This window comes from Macaca nemestrina, chromosome 7 (genome assembly GCF_043159975.1).
Source record: "Macaca nemestrina isolate mMacNem1 chromosome 7, mMacNem.hap1, whole genome shotgun sequence".
NCBI classification, from domain to species: Eukaryota; Metazoa; Chordata; class Mammalia; order Primates; family Cercopithecidae; genus Macaca; species Macaca nemestrina.
The window spans coordinates 141,487,373-141,505,360 of record NC_092131.1 but is presented as its reverse complement, the minus strand read 5'-3'; the positions used below and the strand labels follow the sequence as shown (position 1 = coordinate 141,505,360).

The 17,988-nt window shown below is 40.5% G+C and overlaps 1 protein-coding gene across 2 annotated transcripts in view; it reads right to left on the bottom strand.

The window, feature by feature from the left end:
• The window catches only part of LOC105489276 (RAR related orphan receptor A), a 741,585-nt gene that overhangs the window by 104,090 nt on the left and 619,507 nt on the right, over nt 1–17,988 (bottom strand). The window contains exon 1 of one of the 2 annotated variants that reach the window (XM_011754016.2): nt 483–623. The exons of the other annotated variant lie outside the window; for it this stretch is intronic. Coding sequence (XP_011752318.1) covers nt 483–513 — 31 coding nt within the window. The 5' untranslated portion in view covers nt 514–623. Of the gene's footprint in view, nt 1–482; nt 624–17,988 lie in introns of those variants that run through there. 2 annotated transcript variants of the gene reach the window in all.

The following is a 17,988-nucleotide window of genomic DNA, read 5'->3' as shown; positions in this document are numbered from 1 at the left end:
TCCCCGGGGATGACATCGCGACCGCGCGCAAGCACGGCCCTGCCCGGCCGCGGCGCCTCCCCGACCTAGGCCGGAGCTGTCCGGGGTGCGGGCCCTGGGGACCGGCCGCGGGCGTCCCCGGCTTCCTCTGAACTCCGCAGACCCTCCCCTTCCTTCCCGAAGCGCGGCGACTCCCGGCAAACTTTCTTTTGGGAGCCCCGCTGGGTGCCAAGCGGACCCAGGAGACTGACAGGAGCCGGAGGGGGCAGCACAGAGGTATCCACCCCGTGCGCCTTTGCCCCCAATCGGAGGCAGGCCGATCCCGTGGCCGGGCTCAGGTGGCGCCGCGGCGGTGGCCCAGAAGGCCCTGGCGGGGCCCCGGCGCCGAGCCCCGGGCCGTACGTGCGTTCGGGCAGGCGCGCCCACCCCTCCCCCTGCGCGCCCTCCTCCCCGCCCCCCGGAGCCGCCAGCCCACCCGGCCCCGGCGGGGCGCCCGGGCTCACCTTTCATCGCTGCGATCACAAAATACATCATTTAAGCCGCGGTGCGGAGAGCGCAGGGAGAGCGGATGGTCCGACCCCGGAGCCCCCTCTGCCGCCGCCGCGCCGCCGCCGCCCGAGCCACAGCAGCAGCTGCCGCAGCTGCCCGCCCGCCGAGAGCCATCCCGAGCCATAAGAGGCTCCATGTGACCGGCTGACATCACGGCCGCCGCTCTGTTTACACCGCGCCCCTCCGCTTCCTCCCGGGGCGGGAGGCGGGAGGCGGGAGGCGGGAGGCAGGCGCGCCCCAGCGCCGCGCCCCGCCCCGCCCCCGCGGGCAGGTGAGCAGCAGCTGCGGCTCGGCTGGCCCACCCCGGCCGGGCCTGCCCTCCCGCGCCCCGGGCCCTCGCCCGGGCGCCCGCCTTCCCCTCGCCCTCGGGATCACCTGTGGCCGCCGGTCGCTTTTCTGCACGCAGCGCCCCGCGGAACGCGCCTCTGACCACTTTCTCCCCCCACTCAGTGGGGCAAGAGGCTCGCAACCCGACGCCACTCTCCCGCTGCCTTCCCGGAGCCCTTGGAGGCGATGAATGCGCCAGCTCGTTGATGGAAAAGACAAGTTTGATCTGGGGAGCTACGGTCACCCTCATTTCCTAGAGCGCCCCAGCTCTAATCGGAAGGTACGGCCCCCTCCTGGGCCGTGAAGAACGAAGCCACTGGGACGGTCCCGGGAGTGAAGTAAGCTCCTCCGAAGTCTTTCTGGAGAGACTCGGCCTGAGCAGGGGAACTCCGCCCACCCAACCCTTGGCAACCCTTGGATATTGGCAGTTATACCAATAACCAAGGTCCTGGTCTACACCTGTTCCCCCGACCCCCTTCCCCGCGTCCAAGACCACTGATACCTGCAAGGAGAGCCGGAAATTGTACGTGAATCACCTAAATGAACTCCAGTTGCCAGCTGATTTGAGCCGCTAAATTCCCAGGCTCTTCCATCTCTCTCCAGAGAACCCATCTACAAGTAGGAAAAGCTATCGTTTTCATACCCTAGAAATGAAACATTGTGGTATTTTTGACAGAAAATAAAGACCTCTAAAGGTGAACTTTGTACATTTTAACATGCAACTGAGACTTAATTCCCTCTAAACTTTGAAGCTTACTTCTTTTTACTGTCCTTATGGAACTGTAAATCATGACGTTATTATTTTACAGATCAATCTCTTTACGATGAATTTCAGATGCTACGTACCCAGAATCTGCATTGTTTAAAACTTTGGTCAGGCAGTCTATAGTACCGAGCATAACAGAAAAAATTCTGAAAAACCAAGTTTGCGTACCTATTGCGGTTCCTTCGCGAAATTTCATGCTGCTTTATTTTGTTGGTCAGTTTCCACTCACAACTTAAAAATCAGATGGCTATTAGCTGTTGCATTCATGATGATTAAACAAGGATAATTCTAGCATATTTTTTTCTCCATGTGAGTTGCTCTTGCCCCTGAGTTGGGCCACAATTTAAAACACAAGCAGATAATCAGCACTGTAGAAAACAAGGATTCATACAACACTCCCTCCCCAGCCCCCTTTCAAGGCAAAATTGAGGCTTCCAAGCATTTATACAGCGCTCTGATTTAGAAGGTCAATAAAGTTCATTGTCCTTCAGTCAAGCCATGGCTTTATAAAAGTTTGATTTCAGATAAATTCATTCTAATATAGTTTTTTTTTCTTTTAGATTTTTTTCCCCAAGTAAAACTACAAAGAAAATAAATTGTAAAAATGTGAACCCAGGACCTACCCATGTTAACTCAGCTGTCCAGCCATAGCGAAGTGGACAGGAGTTTCAAATGAATCAACCATACCCACTGTAATGTTTACAATTATGAAATTAAATCACACCATGTTCCTATGATGCAACTATATCTCCCAATGAGGCAACGCCCCTCAGTTACACTGACACCATCATTCAAATTTGGTTCTTGATTTCCCTTGTGTTAGTGACTAATGCCAAACTATCCTATAAGCAGGTCCCAGGTACAATTTTCTTTCTTTTTTATCGTTAAAGGATGGAAAACCATTGGAGATTGCATCCTCTTAAGTATGTTCTTCCATACTCAATGCAAATGAACCCAGATATACAACTCCGAGAATTCACAATGCTACTTTAAAACAGTATCCTGCTTTAGAAAACAATGTTTTCAAAATAACCAAATCTGTTAGCTCTAGCCTGCCTGTCAGACATCTGACTCCAAGGTGAATAGTCTGACATCACTAGTAATCAGTATTTATTTCCAGATCATTTCAAATGAAATCAGTCATTGGGAACAACATGTAATGTGACATCTGCTCCTGTAGTTACAAGTAGAATCATTCATTCTATAGATATGTCCCCAATAGAAATATAATCTCAAGTACTTATCTGAAATATTTACACATTTATTCAACAAAGACATTTCCAGAATAATGTAATACTGACCTTGCCCTTTAGTGATGTATTTCATTCACTTCCTACAACTAATGAGCAACAGAATTTGAGATATGAAGTCCTAACCTTCCAATGTAGCTAGATGCTATTTGTAATACATGCCTCTATTAAATGTCTTCAGCTTTTAACCCAGGTTATATTACTGTTCTTTATCTTAACACAAAGCTCTTTGAGAGTAAAAACTAGAGACTTTTTTTTTTAACCACTCAAAATGCACATTTTCTATGACATTATAAGGTCCCAACCAAACAGATCAATCAGGAGTAAAAGGGACCGTCTGCCATATTGAAGGGACATCTCCCTGCAGTAATACCAAATTGGAGCCATAAATGATACATTTTAGTACAAACTTTTATCCACTGTATATTAAAATACAATCATGTAAAAGGCGGGCATGGTGGCTCACGCCTGTAATACCAGCACTTTGAGAGGTCAAGGCGGGTGGATCACTTGAGGTCAGGAGTTCAAGACCAGCCTGGGCAACATGGTGAAACCCCATCTCTACAAAAACACAAAAATTAGCCAGGCGTGGTGGTGCATGCCTGTAATCCTAGCTACTACTTGCGAGGCTGAGGCATAGGAATTGCTTGAACCCAGGAGGTTGAGGTTGCAGTGAGCCAAGATCACACCACTGCACTCTAGCCTGGGCGACAGAGCAAGAATCTGTCTCAAGGAAAAAAAAAAGTATACAATTGTAGAAATACAATAAAACATTAAAATGCAATAAATAGGTAGGAATAATTGTCTGGATTTTATTAAACAAATGCTTATGAGTAAGGGAGAACGCTGTGCTAAGGAATATATTCTTTTTACCAAGTGTTCTGAAAAAAAAAAAGTAAATATTGCTTACATGAAGATAATTAAACAGAATGGGACTTCTTTACCAGGAATGGGAGTTTGTTATATATTAATTTGCAGCTCAAAGGTTTCTGTTGGCTCATCTTAGAAAAAGAAGGCATACAACATACTTATAAACACATGTAACTCATCTCAGTCTCCCAGGATGGTCATAGCCCCACGTGGTGTTCCTGTGTGCTGGGTTCCACATTCAATCTGTCATTTAGCGAGAAAGTAGAGAGACACTTCTAATGCCAGGTTGTTCCCAAAAACACCTCGGGGAAAAGACTGGTGCATTTTTGTAGGAGTCTAGACTGGAGTATTATTAGTAAATTGGTGCCAATCTTCCTATGTTACAGGTTAACTAAATGATACTTGACTTTGTAAGAGTATATTTTCTTTTTCACCACACAAGTTCTGATCTCATAATTTGCCACCCCAAATCATAGATATAATGCTACTGGGGAGAATGACAAACCAGTGGACTGGCAAATTTATCACGAATCTGCAAGTGGCTCCTAGGACAAAGGTGATTTCAAAGTTTGCTGATGCATGTGAGGCATAGCATTTTGGTTTTGTCTCACCCAGGCCCTGCGTCTCTCTCTCCAGTGTGCGTCTGCTTGCTCATTCAATTAATTTCCTTATAGCTGAACAAGAAAGGGATCAGTGAAAGGTTAATGTAGTCCTAGGCAGCTTGATTCAATGGAGTCCTTAGCCACCACTGCACTGTGACCTTTAGGAGTTGAGCCATTCTGGTTGACACAGAGCCAGGGGACCAGGTTTCCCATAAACCAAATAGGGTCAGACCCAGAGAGTTGTAAAGCAAGGATACTTGGGAAGCTATAGACATGTCACAAACTAACCTAGAAGAGATCACAGCTTTACTTAAACTGGAGTCCAGAAGGAGCCAGTTTCTCATAAAGGAACACTTACAAATGGAGTAATACTGGTGAGACCCAGAAGCCAACAGTAAGACAAGGAGCTCTGCTATTTATGAGTGTAAAGAGGGAGGGGACAAGTGGATTAATGTGGTTTATCTGCCTTTTTCATGATTTTGAAACAAATATAGATGTAGATTGAAATGTGCATGAATGTATACATATGCATAGTCCATGAAATATGGGTGAAATAAACTACATTTGGGTGGCAAAGAGACACCCACAATTTTACACACTCACACCCACCCCCCCCACACGTATTTCTCATAATCAGCCATACTTACTGAGTAGGTATTATACTGACACTGTGATGGAGAATCGAACAAGAATAAGACAGTAGCTCTGATTTTGAGAAGGTCACAACAAATCAGCTGACCTGTGCTCTGAAAACTGTAGAGTTCCATGAGTTGGTCTGAACATTCCTAAAGGTGTACCGTGTCTGGTTGCCCATTGAAAAGATGTTTGCACAGCACTCTGCCACTCACTAACAGTTGATAGATGACTGCAAATCATTTGTGTGGCTATTAGTGTAATGGGATGTTGGAGGTGAAAGATTTGACTGAATGGAGACAATGGTGCAGGGCTTCTGGGGTTTCTGGAACCATATATTTCATCCACCAATTAGGAAATTCAGAGGACTGGCTTATGTTTTGTAATCATCACAGTAAGGAAAAGGGTAAAGTTCACAGGCATACAGAGCTGAGCAACCGCCACAGAATAGGTAGGTGGCAGGTGCCTCACTACACACACACCAGCCAAGGCAGGAAGGGGAGAAATGCAAACCAAGGCCAAGAGATACCTCCATTCCTTTATGTCCCCATGTTGTGCCCTCACCCCATTCCTATACCTGGCAGCGGAACAGGCCATTCAGGAATATATATATATATATATAGGTAAGCGAACACAAGAAATACAAGTGAACTCAGAATCTGGAATCCTGGGTCCAGGATAGTTTCACACTTGTCATTAGCTTTCTACATCACATCAGGCAAGCCATTTTACCTTTGAGGACATCAGGCTCCTCAACTGTAGCCTGATGGAGTAGGAACTGACTGCAACGGGCCCCTACAACTTGAACATTCTGTGACTGCTTTCAGAATTACTCTCCATCCACTTTGCAGGGACACTTTCTTCCCTTTCTCTGTACTGTGCCATGTCTGCTTACTTCTCCAAGAAGCCTTCTTTGTTTGCTTGAACTCCATGGTATGGTGGAATGAGCTTTGGCATTGGATGAAGTTGGGCTCAAAACCAACCTACATCCCACTCACTAGCTGTATGAGCTTGAGCAAACCTTTGTTTCACCATATGTCAAATAAGGAGGGTAGAGCCTTGTAGGGTCACTAGGAGGATTAAACAATATACAGAAAGGAAAAAGTGATATCTTTCAGTGGAAGTGCCATCACCACGCCATCAGCCCCTACATTGTTATACACACAGAGCCTGTGCCTGACATAAAACGTTGACCGTTAATCACAATTTGTTGAAATGTTTCTCAGCATGCACTTTTGCTGAGCGTTCTACAATTTTGAAACTCGTGTGTGTGTGTGGTGTATGTGAAACAAGTATAGTGGACCCTTGAACAACACTGATTTGACATGTGTAGGTTCACTTATATATGAATTTTCTTCCACTTCTGCCACCCCTGAGACAGTAAGACTAACCCTTTCTTCCTCCTCAGCCTACTCACCGTGAAGACGATGAGGATGAAGATCTTTATGACAATCCACTTCCACTTAAATGAATAGTAAGCATGATTTCTCTTCCTTACGATTTTCTTAATCACATTTTATTTTTTCTATGTTACTTTATTGTAAGAATACAATATATAATACATACAACATACAAAATATATGTTAATTGATTGCCTATTTTATTGGCAATGCTTCTAGTCAAGAGTAGGCTATTAGTAGTTAAGTTTTGGGGGATTCAAAAGTTATATGCAGATTTTTTTACTATAAGGGGGTCAGCACTTTTAACCCCTACGTTGTTCAGGGATCAACTGTATTTATTAAGCACCTGCTAAGTATTGAGGACACAAAGATGGATAAGAATTAAATTGCCCATTGGCCTAAGAGGCCCTGTGGTCTGGCAGACTTTTTGTGTCTTATTTCCTATAGGAGATGAAGTTCCCATCCAATGAGCAATGACTAAACACCTTCTGTGTGCATTACACTGTGCTAGTATGTCAAGAGGAAAGGACAAAGATCAAGACATCAGTCTATCCTTCAAGGAGCTTGCAATCTAGTAGGAAAATAAATGCAGTGCTTATAATGTAAGGCCGAATGTGTGGCACATACTCGAAGTGTTCCAGAAATAAAGTACTATGTAAGTCAAGAATAAGAGTGGTTACTGTGTGCAGGGTTCATCTGAAACTTTAAGAGAAGAGGAACTTCATGAAGGAGATTTGAGTTAGACCTTAAAGGCCAAATCACATCTTGGTGGATAGAAGTAAAAATGAAGAGCCTCTCAAAAGGAGGATAGAACACAGTTGTAAAAGTACAGGCTGGGTGCTGTGGCTCGTGCCTGTAATCCCAGCACTTTCGGAGGCCAAGGTGGGCAGATCACCTGAGGTCAGGAGTGTGAGACCAGCCTGGTCAACACGGCGAAACCCCATCTCTACCAAAAATACAAAACTTAGCTGGGTGTGGTGGCAGGTGCCTGTAATCTCAGCTACTCGGGAGGCTGAGGCAAGAGGACCACTTGAATCTGGGAGGCAGAGGCTGCAGTGAGCCGAGATCGTTCCACTGCACTCCAGCCTGGGCGACAGAGCAAGACTCTGTCTTAAAAAAGTAAAGAAAAGAAAAGAACACAGTTGTAAAAGTGCAGAGACAGAAAATGCATTTCTCACTAAAGGAAACGAATAGTGAGCATTTACCGTAGATAAAATACAGATAAGAAGGGGAGAAAGCCCAAAACGTAGGTTGTAGCTATTTCTTCTGCCTTCCCTCACAGTGCCCAGTACAGAGCTCTGCAAACTATACACTTTCAGAGAATGATTTTTGAAAAAATAATTGGAGGTAGAAGAAGGGAATTGTGCTTCAGAAAATAAATCTCTTTGCAGCTTGCCTATTTCAGAGTCTTATTGTAAGGATTAATAGTTGGTTTGATAGTCATAAAGTTAAATTACACTTAATAAAACACACAGAGCAAAAGAGTTCCACATCACAGCACACCGAGGAAGAATAAAACTGGAAATGGATGTTATTTCATCAGAGTGAAAAGCTAAGCAGAGCATTTTAGGATGAACAAGATAAATGGAATGTTATTTGATTTTGTATCTCATCCATTTCAGTTCTGAAAATTATCTGAGACAGTTCTATTAATATAGATGCTTCATATATAGGCCATATTTTATTTTTTAAAGAACTATCTTAAAAATATATTTTCAAATAATGGAGAAAAGATAAGCGGTTACAGATGGTTTTCCCTATTTTTGTCATGCATGATCAAGGACTGCAGAGTAACGTGGGCCTCATTGGGAAATCCGAATCTCACGGCTAGGAGTGTTCCAGGAGCAAATGCTGGCATTATTTTGCTTTCACAGGGAAAATATGTTCCTGTTCAGTCAAGCAAAGTAATCAATTATTCTGCATTATGAAATACTCATTTTATAACTATTGACATTTCAGACAGTTGTGTCACATGTCAATAGTGGTTTTGATGCTCACATTTAAGCTCCAGCTTATAGGATGGGATTCATCTGGGCTGACAGTGTCTGATCAGAAGTCTATTCTCTGCTCTCAGAAGTCCATCTATTATTTATGTCCAGTCCTACACTGTGGCAGTCTGTTGTGAGCGCTAAAACAAGAATAGATTTGGGTATTTTTCATTTTAATAAAAAAGGTTAAAATTTTCTCAGTATATTAGATCCACATTTTAAAAAATCAATCTTCTCTTAAAAACTCTTCCTACATTTTGTAAGATAGAGGTAGATTAAATTAGGCATTCCAGTCAGAAGTTCCAAAATTCATGTTAGATTTTTAGCATCTAGTGAAGCCTCGTGTCCCCAAAAATAATTTTGTGAAATCAAAATGGCTTTCCAATCATTGTATAATACCGTTACTGTTGCTGCTACTACCTCTCCTACTGGTTAACCATTCCTTGGAACTTCCTGCGTGGCAAGCATTGATTTTATGCTCTTTTAAAAAATCATTTCATTTACTGAAAAACATTCTGTACTTTTATTACATTCATTTTACAGATGAGGAAACTGGGGCACAGAGAAATTAAGTGACTTGTCCAGGAGGACAGGGCCAATAACTGGTGGAACCTTAAGAAAAAATCCATGTACACTGATTCTAGCATGTGCACTTGTAAACATTATGCTGCAACTCTCAGAAGTTGAATTATTTTTTCCTTCAATTCAGCACTACTTAGTATTTTGAAAATAGCAAGCTGACTTCTCCAGAAATCAAAAAGTACTACCCTAATAACATCTAGGCATGTGTGCGAGAAATTCTTTTATCACTGGCTTCTGTAATTGAGCAAGGTTAGCATGTGTCATTATGAATTATTGCACAATTTAGTAAATTATTTAATTACTACTAATGAGGAAACATATTGTACATGGTTGTAATTATCCTGTTGGAAAACAATGTTGCCATTTGTACATTTCAGAAACACTTGCTACATACTAAATTAACTCTTGAGGGAAGTTTATTTTGTATTTTGGAATAATCAAACAACTCTAAATGTTGTTAATGGATGTTAGATAGGATTACAAGGAAACTAAAAAATACACAAACCAAAGCTGACATCCCTAAAAGACTCCAAACAAATAACATCTGTTAAAAAGGTAAAATATAACGATTTCATAGTTGACAATATTCTACAGAAAAAGCACAAGATATATTTACTGTTTTTACTTTTCCAAATTGTTTCACTGCTGCTCTTTTCATCGTTTTTGCAACATATATAATATAGCAATTTGTTCACCTACTTTAATCACCCAACAAATGGCTTTGATAGCACAATAATCTTAAGCAGAGCCATTTATTTTCAATGTACTTTGAGTAAACTGTTGTCTACGTTTATTAAGTGACTGTAGGATGCATAGTCTTGTTAGTTATAAAAGAACATAGTACATACATAGCCTTGGGATGTTTTGACAACACATGTTAAGTAAAACATAGGTAAAAAATTTTCAAAATATAATACAAGTGAGAAAGAGTTTGTGTTAGCTACAGTATACATTATTGAGAAACTCCTGATATGCATTATTGAATTTGTTGTAAAGCCTTAGTACAGTAATAGTCTCAGAAAGCCCGACTCGCCCATTATTTCAAAGGTTAGGTACATGTTATATGGTGAAACTGACTTTCATAAACCAGAATGCAATGGTGATTTGATTTACAACATCTTTGCTCCTTGAAATATAACAGAGGTGATGTAGCAAGGCCATTATAAACAAGGAAGAATAAAAAAGGGAAATGTCAGAGTTCAAGACACTCAAAGAGGGCATATGGTAAGTCTCTCTGTGTCCAAGAACACAAACAGTTAAACTTTCTGTTTCTGACAGTTGCCTATCATTAAATAATCATATACAAGCAAGATAAGTGATATTATCATATTTGCTCTGTTGTCATGTTTGTTATATTATCCCAAGGTCAACTGCCATTTAACTGCGTAATCCAAATCAAACAAAAGTTTTGTCCTCTTATGAATAATGCATATATCGGAATCATATTATGATTTGCAGATTTTAGCACTTGTCAAAAAAGCAGTAAGAAACTGTTTCCTGTCACCATGTTAGATTTAGGCACAACAAAACAAGGGAAAAGAAAACATGTTTTATATGTTCAGAGAGATCGCTGCTCAATTTGCAGTATAATGTAAATTACTACATAGTGGTTATTTTACACTAACAGTATTTTATCAACTAGAACTACTGTAAAACATATAGGGTGCTCTCTATTTTAATGGTATTTTCTGATTTCACCGTGTCAAACTAGAGGAATTGCACTTTGATTCGTCTTTCAGATCTCAGTTTTTTAATCTTATTAAAACATAATTTACATATTGGAAAACTCCCCCTTTTTAGGATACAGGTCTTTGAGTTTTGACTAAGGCATTGAATTGTGTAACCACCAACACAATCAAGACACAGAACAGTTCTATCCCCTCTCCCCCAATATTGCTCTATACCCCTTTACAGCCAACCCTCCACCCCAAATCCTGGCAACCAGAGATGTTTTCTGTCCCTACAGCTTTGCCTTTAAAGAATATTATTTCAGTGGAATAGTATATTATGGAGCCTGTTGACTGGTTTCTTCCACTCAGCATAAAGCATTTGAGATTCATCCCATGTTGTTGAGTACAATAATTTGCTCCGTTCTATTGTTGAGTAATATTCCATTCCAGAGTTTGTTCATTCCCCAACTGAAGGACAGTCGGGTTGTTTCCATTTTATGGCAATCAAAAATAAAGCTGGTATAAATATTCATGGTACAGGTGGTGGTATGAACCTACATTTACATTTATATTGGTAAATACCTAGGAATGGGAATGTTAGATCCTATGGGGTGGATGTATACATTTAATTATACTAAATGCTTGATGGTTTCCAGAGTAGCTGTGCCATTTTGCATTCCTATCAGCAATGTATGAGAGTTCCAGTTGCTCCATATCCTCTCCAGCATGTGGTGGTGTTGAATATTTATCCATTCATTGTTGATTTTTGGTTCTTCAAAATAGTTGAGTTCTATAAAGTTGCCACGAACACTGAATTTTAAAAGACAAAATTATTCCTCCTAGAGGAAATACAGGGTTAAGTTTCTGTGAGCCTGTGCTCATAACTTTTTGGTCAACCAATCAATATATAACTTTGTTTTATGTGTATTTCCATTTAAAGACATCTTATTTAGTATGTATTGTTGATTCAGTAACACTGCACTGGCAGCCAATGCGTTATAACTCATGGCTAGAGAAAGCTTATGTAACACATTGTCTCCATTAAGACACATCACAATCTTCTCGCGCTTGAACACTAGACAGCACTTCAGCAAGCACTCTGCTTGGGGATCATTTTAAACAGTGAGACTACCAACCAAAAACACAAACAGGGTGGGGCATGGTGGCTCACGCCTGTAATCTCAGCACTTTGGGAGGCTTAGGTGGGTGGATCACCTGAGGTCGGGAGTTTGAGACCAGCCTGGCCAACATGGTGAAACCCCATCTCTACTGAAAATACAAAAAAATTAGCCGGGCTTGGTGGTGTGCGCCTGTAATCCCAGCTACTCGGGAGGCTGCGGCAGGAGAATCGCTTGAACCCGGGAGGTGGAGCTTGCAGTGAGCCGAGATCACACCACTGCACTCCAGCCTGGGTGACAGAGTGAGACTTTGTCTCAAAAAAAAAAAAAAAAAAAAGCACGAACATTAGAAAAATATGGCATTGAATAGACTTTAAAAAGGACACCTGTTTATAATATGACAACTGAAACAAGAGGGCAGAACATTACCTCAATGGACCTCAGTGGGGAACCTGTTCTAGGACGCTGTGTGCACATACTTGTCTGCCAATGACCGCATAGCCAGTGTTGATTCTGGGGTTATAAATAAATTTTAGTGAGTATGCAAATTTGTAAACACAAAATCCTCCAGTAAGGCGAATGGACTGACCTTGTTTATCTGCTTATTTTTGCCATTCTATGGTCTAAGTTTAAATGTCACTGCCCTGTAGACATCTTGTTCTTCTCTTTTTGTAAACCTGATTCGTCACCCTCTTTTCAAATCATTTGTTATCTTTTCTGCCGCCTTCTTTAGACCCTGCACACTAGAGTCAGGAAACATACCTGCCTATTCACCACTGTATTCCTTATGTCATTAAGGCTTACCATAGTGCCTGGCATACATAGATGTTGAGTAAATATTTGTTGAATCAGTGAATACTTCTTTGGAAGTAGCATATATGGAAGAAAAAGCACTGGAATTGGAGTTGGAAAATCTGGTTTTCCATTCTGGTTCCAACAGTGGCTTTGTGATTGGTGACAAGTTACTTATATTCTTTGAGCTTCAATTTCCTCTCCTGTACAACCGAAAAGCTAACACCTATCTTTATAGATGTTTTTAAGATCTTAAAAGTCAGGCAATAAACATGAAAACCATTAGTATCTGGCACACTGTTGATACTCAATAATCACTGGATTGGAGTGGTTTATGACCTACCACTAGACATTTATAACTGTATGAGCAATATAAAATGTACTAACAAACAGTGTGAATAGTAAGTTTATTTGGACATACAGATAGTGCTAACTCTCCATGTATTTGGCATTATATATACTCAGAGCACCCAAATAATTAAGAGAATTTTTCACTTTAGAAGTAGATCTTTTGTGATTCTGTCAACCTAGCTATGTTCTTCAGGCTCAAAGGTTCCACACACTATATACTATGTACATGTCACCATAAAAACTGATAATTTGTCTACTCCATTTCAAAAAAAAATCCTGAATGTTTAAATGCAATTCTTCAGTAGTGTAGTTAGAGTTTGTACTCTCTGGAAACAAGATTTTTTTTTTCTTTCAAACACTCCTAGACAAACAAGGACATTTAGTTAAGAAGCTTATTATGATTCTGTCTGAAATGCTTTCTTACAAAAACCTACTGTATCCCTTAAGATTTCAAGGCAATAAAAACCAATAATTTTTATAAAACGATGTCAATCTTCCCGCATATAACTAAGGCTAACAACGTAATCTAAATGTTAAAGTATAGTGGAAAGAAACTACATAAACAATGCATAAGGTTACTTCACTCAAAATTTATACAAATGATTTTCTTACAAAATTACGATGATCAGATATGATTAATGACACGATTTAAGATTATTGGTCTTTAATAGAAGCAAAACATGATGACTCACTGACAAAGCAAGCTAATAGCAGGGAGGGAGAGATGGAAAGTTTGTATATTTGATTACAAAGCAGAACAGATAAGTAAAACCACAGAATCAATCATGACTATATTATACGAAACTTTCATTGTTTCCTAACTTACATTTATATTAACTTTTCTGGAGACGACATTTTTAAAACATATAAATTGTCATTAGGAACCTGACAACAGTTCTAAATCAAACCTACGGTTTAAAACATCATTTGCCGACAGGCATCCTCCAAGTGTTTTCCGCAGAGGCACATCACTTCGGATTATTCCCAGGCTATTTTAAATGATCTTGGACAGGGCTACTGAATGACTTGTCAGTGAACAGGAAAACATTATGACACCACTTCTCCAGATTTCTTCCCAGAACATGAAATATTTGGGATTGTTCTAATTGAATCAAGGCTAGCTTGAAAAAACAAGTTAAGCTTCACTTTAAAGCTTTCAGTTTTAACTGGAGGAATGTTTCTAACATATGGCAGCTGGGCTCTGACTCACAGCAACCTTCAAATTCTGGCCAAAATGTCTGTTTCCTGAGATTGTGTCTGATATGCCTGTGCATCCCTGGTGGGGCCCAGCGAGCATTCGGTAAATGCTATTGTTGGAACGAATGAATGAATAAAGGGCTCCTAATTATGAGCTACAAATTCTTCCAGCAACAAAATAATCCCATAGGAAAGCTGCAATGTACTTGGAATTGATATCTACGAAGAGTTCTATTTTCAGCTCCTTTACAAATTATTTTTATCATTTATGCTCAACTTGGTCTTTCTTGTTTTTTTTTTTTTTTTTTAAACCAAGATGTGAAAAGCACAGAAGCATTTTCTAGAACATGAAAGACCAGTGTACTTTGTAGAAAGTTTCATTTGTATGTAGCTTGTGTGTGATAATTATTTTTAAATCTCAGTTAATCATCATATATTTTCTCGGAGCAGACTTTGGGTGAGGCACTACGTGAAATGTTTGAAAAAGATAGTTAAAAGGAAAAAGTCCTATTCTTGAATGTGCACCAAAAATTGTAACTAACACTAGTAGAAGGTACGCAGTTTCCAGTAAGGCAAGTGGTTATCTAAAGAAATACTAATTTAGAACTGCTATCAGAGAAGTATAAACAATTGCTATCATACTTTTCAATCAGACATCTCTCACATGAAAGCCTTGTGAGATGGAAGATAGAAGCCGAAAAAACAGAAAAGAAAAAAGAAAAGAAAGAAAGAAAGATCAGCAAAGATACCACTAAAACTCCAAGAACCAAAGTTTGTATATGTGCTTTAAAAAGCATCCCTTCGATATTTACTCCGAGGCTCTTTTCTCTCGTGTAAGACATAATTCTGACAACCTTGATATCTGAACTTCCAGTATACAGGAGATATTTCAGAAGCACAACAGAGACTTGTGCTCATAGGCAGGAAGACAGACAATAAATATTGAAGGAAGAGATTTTTAAAAATGATAAAAAGTTAGACATAAGAACTCAAAAAGTAAGGCAGCATGGAGCCATTTAGCATAGGGGCAAAGAGCCAACCGCACCTGCCGAGTTTCTGAGTGCATCCTGTATTACAGCATACTGTACACACCATCATAATGAATGGTTATAATGACTTTGAATCACGAAGGACGTATTAACCCACGAATTCTAAGAAGATAGGGACTTACATAATATATTTTGAAAGCTCCCTTTCCCCCTATAAAGTGATATAGTTTAGGCACTTATAGAAACATGCTGCAGAAAATTAACTTTTTTATGATGTACCTCATTTTCTGATAATGCCTTGAATGTGTGACATGGTATACATACCTAAAATAATAACCCTAACTATGTAAGACCTTACACTCAAGGACTTAGGTGTTCCTGTTTCAGTAAGCTATGTTCTGAAGCACACTGGAAAAATAAAGAGTGTTCCATAGGAGGCCACCTGCATTCTACACAGGTATTTTATTTAATTCTAATATTAGCCAAATATCAATAAAGTAAAAACTCTTTAAACACAACCCATTCCCCCTATTTAAAGCTAGAATGTTTTTGTAAATATTTACTTGAATGATGAGTGTTCAGGTCTCAAGTTTAAATATATATCATTCTGTGAAGGTATTTGTTGCAGATGCTATTTATACAATAATGTTTAACCTGCCAGAATTCTGGAGAAAGAAAGATTAGCAGTTAAAGCAAGTTCAAAGGGGAAAAAAAGAAGAAAGCCATAGACACAACTTGGCGTTGTTTCTATTCAGTGCAGGTGAAGTGACAGGTTTTGAAAAGTACGCTTTATCCATGCACACACATGATACCGATACCTTTATCATGGCTGCAACAATTCTTTTTCAAAACTGCTAGCCCGTTTCCAAGGCAGCTGCAAAACATCCGTGAAAACTAGTTAATTGGTTAGAGGCATGGAAACTGCTGCCTCTCCACCTGCCAGGCTAGATACACATTGTACAGACTCTACAATGGCAGGAGCTGAGGGTCCTGAGATAAATTTTCTCGGCTCCCGCATAGACGGAGGAAAGGGACGTTATTGCTGAGAATGTCCTGGACATGGACGTGGAGATCAGATGCTTTTGGGTGTTCTGTCTCTTTCACTCCACATATTGTCCTGGATGCAGAATAATACTTTTTGCATTAAAGTCACCATGGCCACCTCCAAGTTGCTTTTACATTTTGTTGTTATTATCATTATGTTGTTGTTAATGAGAATGCAGCTGAAAGGCTAAGTTTGACACTTAAACAAATGGCCAAAAATCTGGCAGGCAGGAATCATCCCCACTCACAGATGGGGTAAGTGAAGCTCAGAGAGGCCTCTGGCTCAGAGGATCACACCGCTGATGGCAGAGCTGGGGCTTGAACGGGGGTTTCTGACTCCCACCCTAGTGCTCACTACATGTTGCAACACGCTAAGTATTGAAAACTGATTTCCTGTTCCTGAAGAATTTATATTTTGAGAAACACAGGTTGGCAAGTGTAAGGAAAGTTTTCCATGGTAGGACTTTGAAAAGGAAACAGGAGGCTGTTTTTTACTTCTCCTTCAGAAGATTTTTTTGTCACCACTTCTATCTTTCTTTCTGTTCATACATTTTTTATATTATCTAATCATTCCTGCCACAAGAGATCATTTACATGACTCTTCAACAACATGCCACCAATAAATCACCAAACACATTGCAATAAATCAGGCCTCATGACAATCTACAGTAAACCGGATCATATGATGTTGAGCATATACCAAGCCTGGTCATTTGATGGGGGTTTTACAGTCTCTGGTCCTTTCTGTGTGACCGAGAAACACACATAGTTTACAAAGGGCCCCGGGGTCTATCATGACATTGGCCTTAGAAGTTAAGAATATACTTGCAGTTATGTCTCTTCATTTTTATGGCCCAGTATTTCATTAAATCTTTCTTGTACATTTTAATATGTCATCCATTCACATGGTGGGGAGGTCTAGGCAGGCTGATTCATATTTGCTTACCAATAGCAGAAAGGAGGAGTTCCTATGATTAAATCTAAAACTGACCTCCTTCCACACTTAAGGGATTATCATTTGGCATCTCTGCTCCAAATAGTTGCTCTTAACACCATTTGCTTGGTATGGAATGCTGAATTAATTTAGAAAAGAACCATGATTAGGTACTAGGGCTTTTGAATTAAAACGTGAGATACTTAATCAGGCAAAATAACATGGAACATTCATGGCAAGGATTTTAGAGGGAACAGAAACGTGGCAGCCTTAGGGTTATATGACTTTTACATAAAGTCTCAGGTATAGAGAATGACAGACCCAGGAATAAAATCCTCAGTGTCTCATACCTGCTCCATGTTCTGATCATTTGGTCACACTCTAGGAAGAGACAATAAATATATATCTGTGGAAAGTCCATGAGATGGAAATGAGGTGGCCTACCTTTCATCATTTGCAATGATCACAGACAAAGCCATTTATAAAAATACCTGCCATAACAGAAGCCGCCGCATCTCAACCCAAAACGGGAAGACACAGAACAGGCTGATAAAAATGAAATCATGATACACGAATCCTCATCCTATCACCAAAGTGGTTGCCCAAAGAGGGGTCTCCACGGTTGCCTGATGAAAGGCACAAATCATGGACTACCCACTGAGACAGTGGGGACAGAGAAGTGAGGGAATGGCCTGTTCTTCAGAGGGCTGAATGGCTGGACTCTGTCGAATGAATAGATAGCACCATTGCAGAACAGACAGTGGAGATGAAAGTGGGAGCCAATGAAAACACAAGCAGGGAGGAAAACCATCAAAGGCGTGAAAAAATAACAAAAGTCCAAGGACTGATGTGATGAGCACCCACATGCTAAAATTGCAGCTCGAGAGAGCCGTTTGAAGCTGCTAAAGAGATTTAATACAATCTGGAATGAACAGAAATTGCCATCA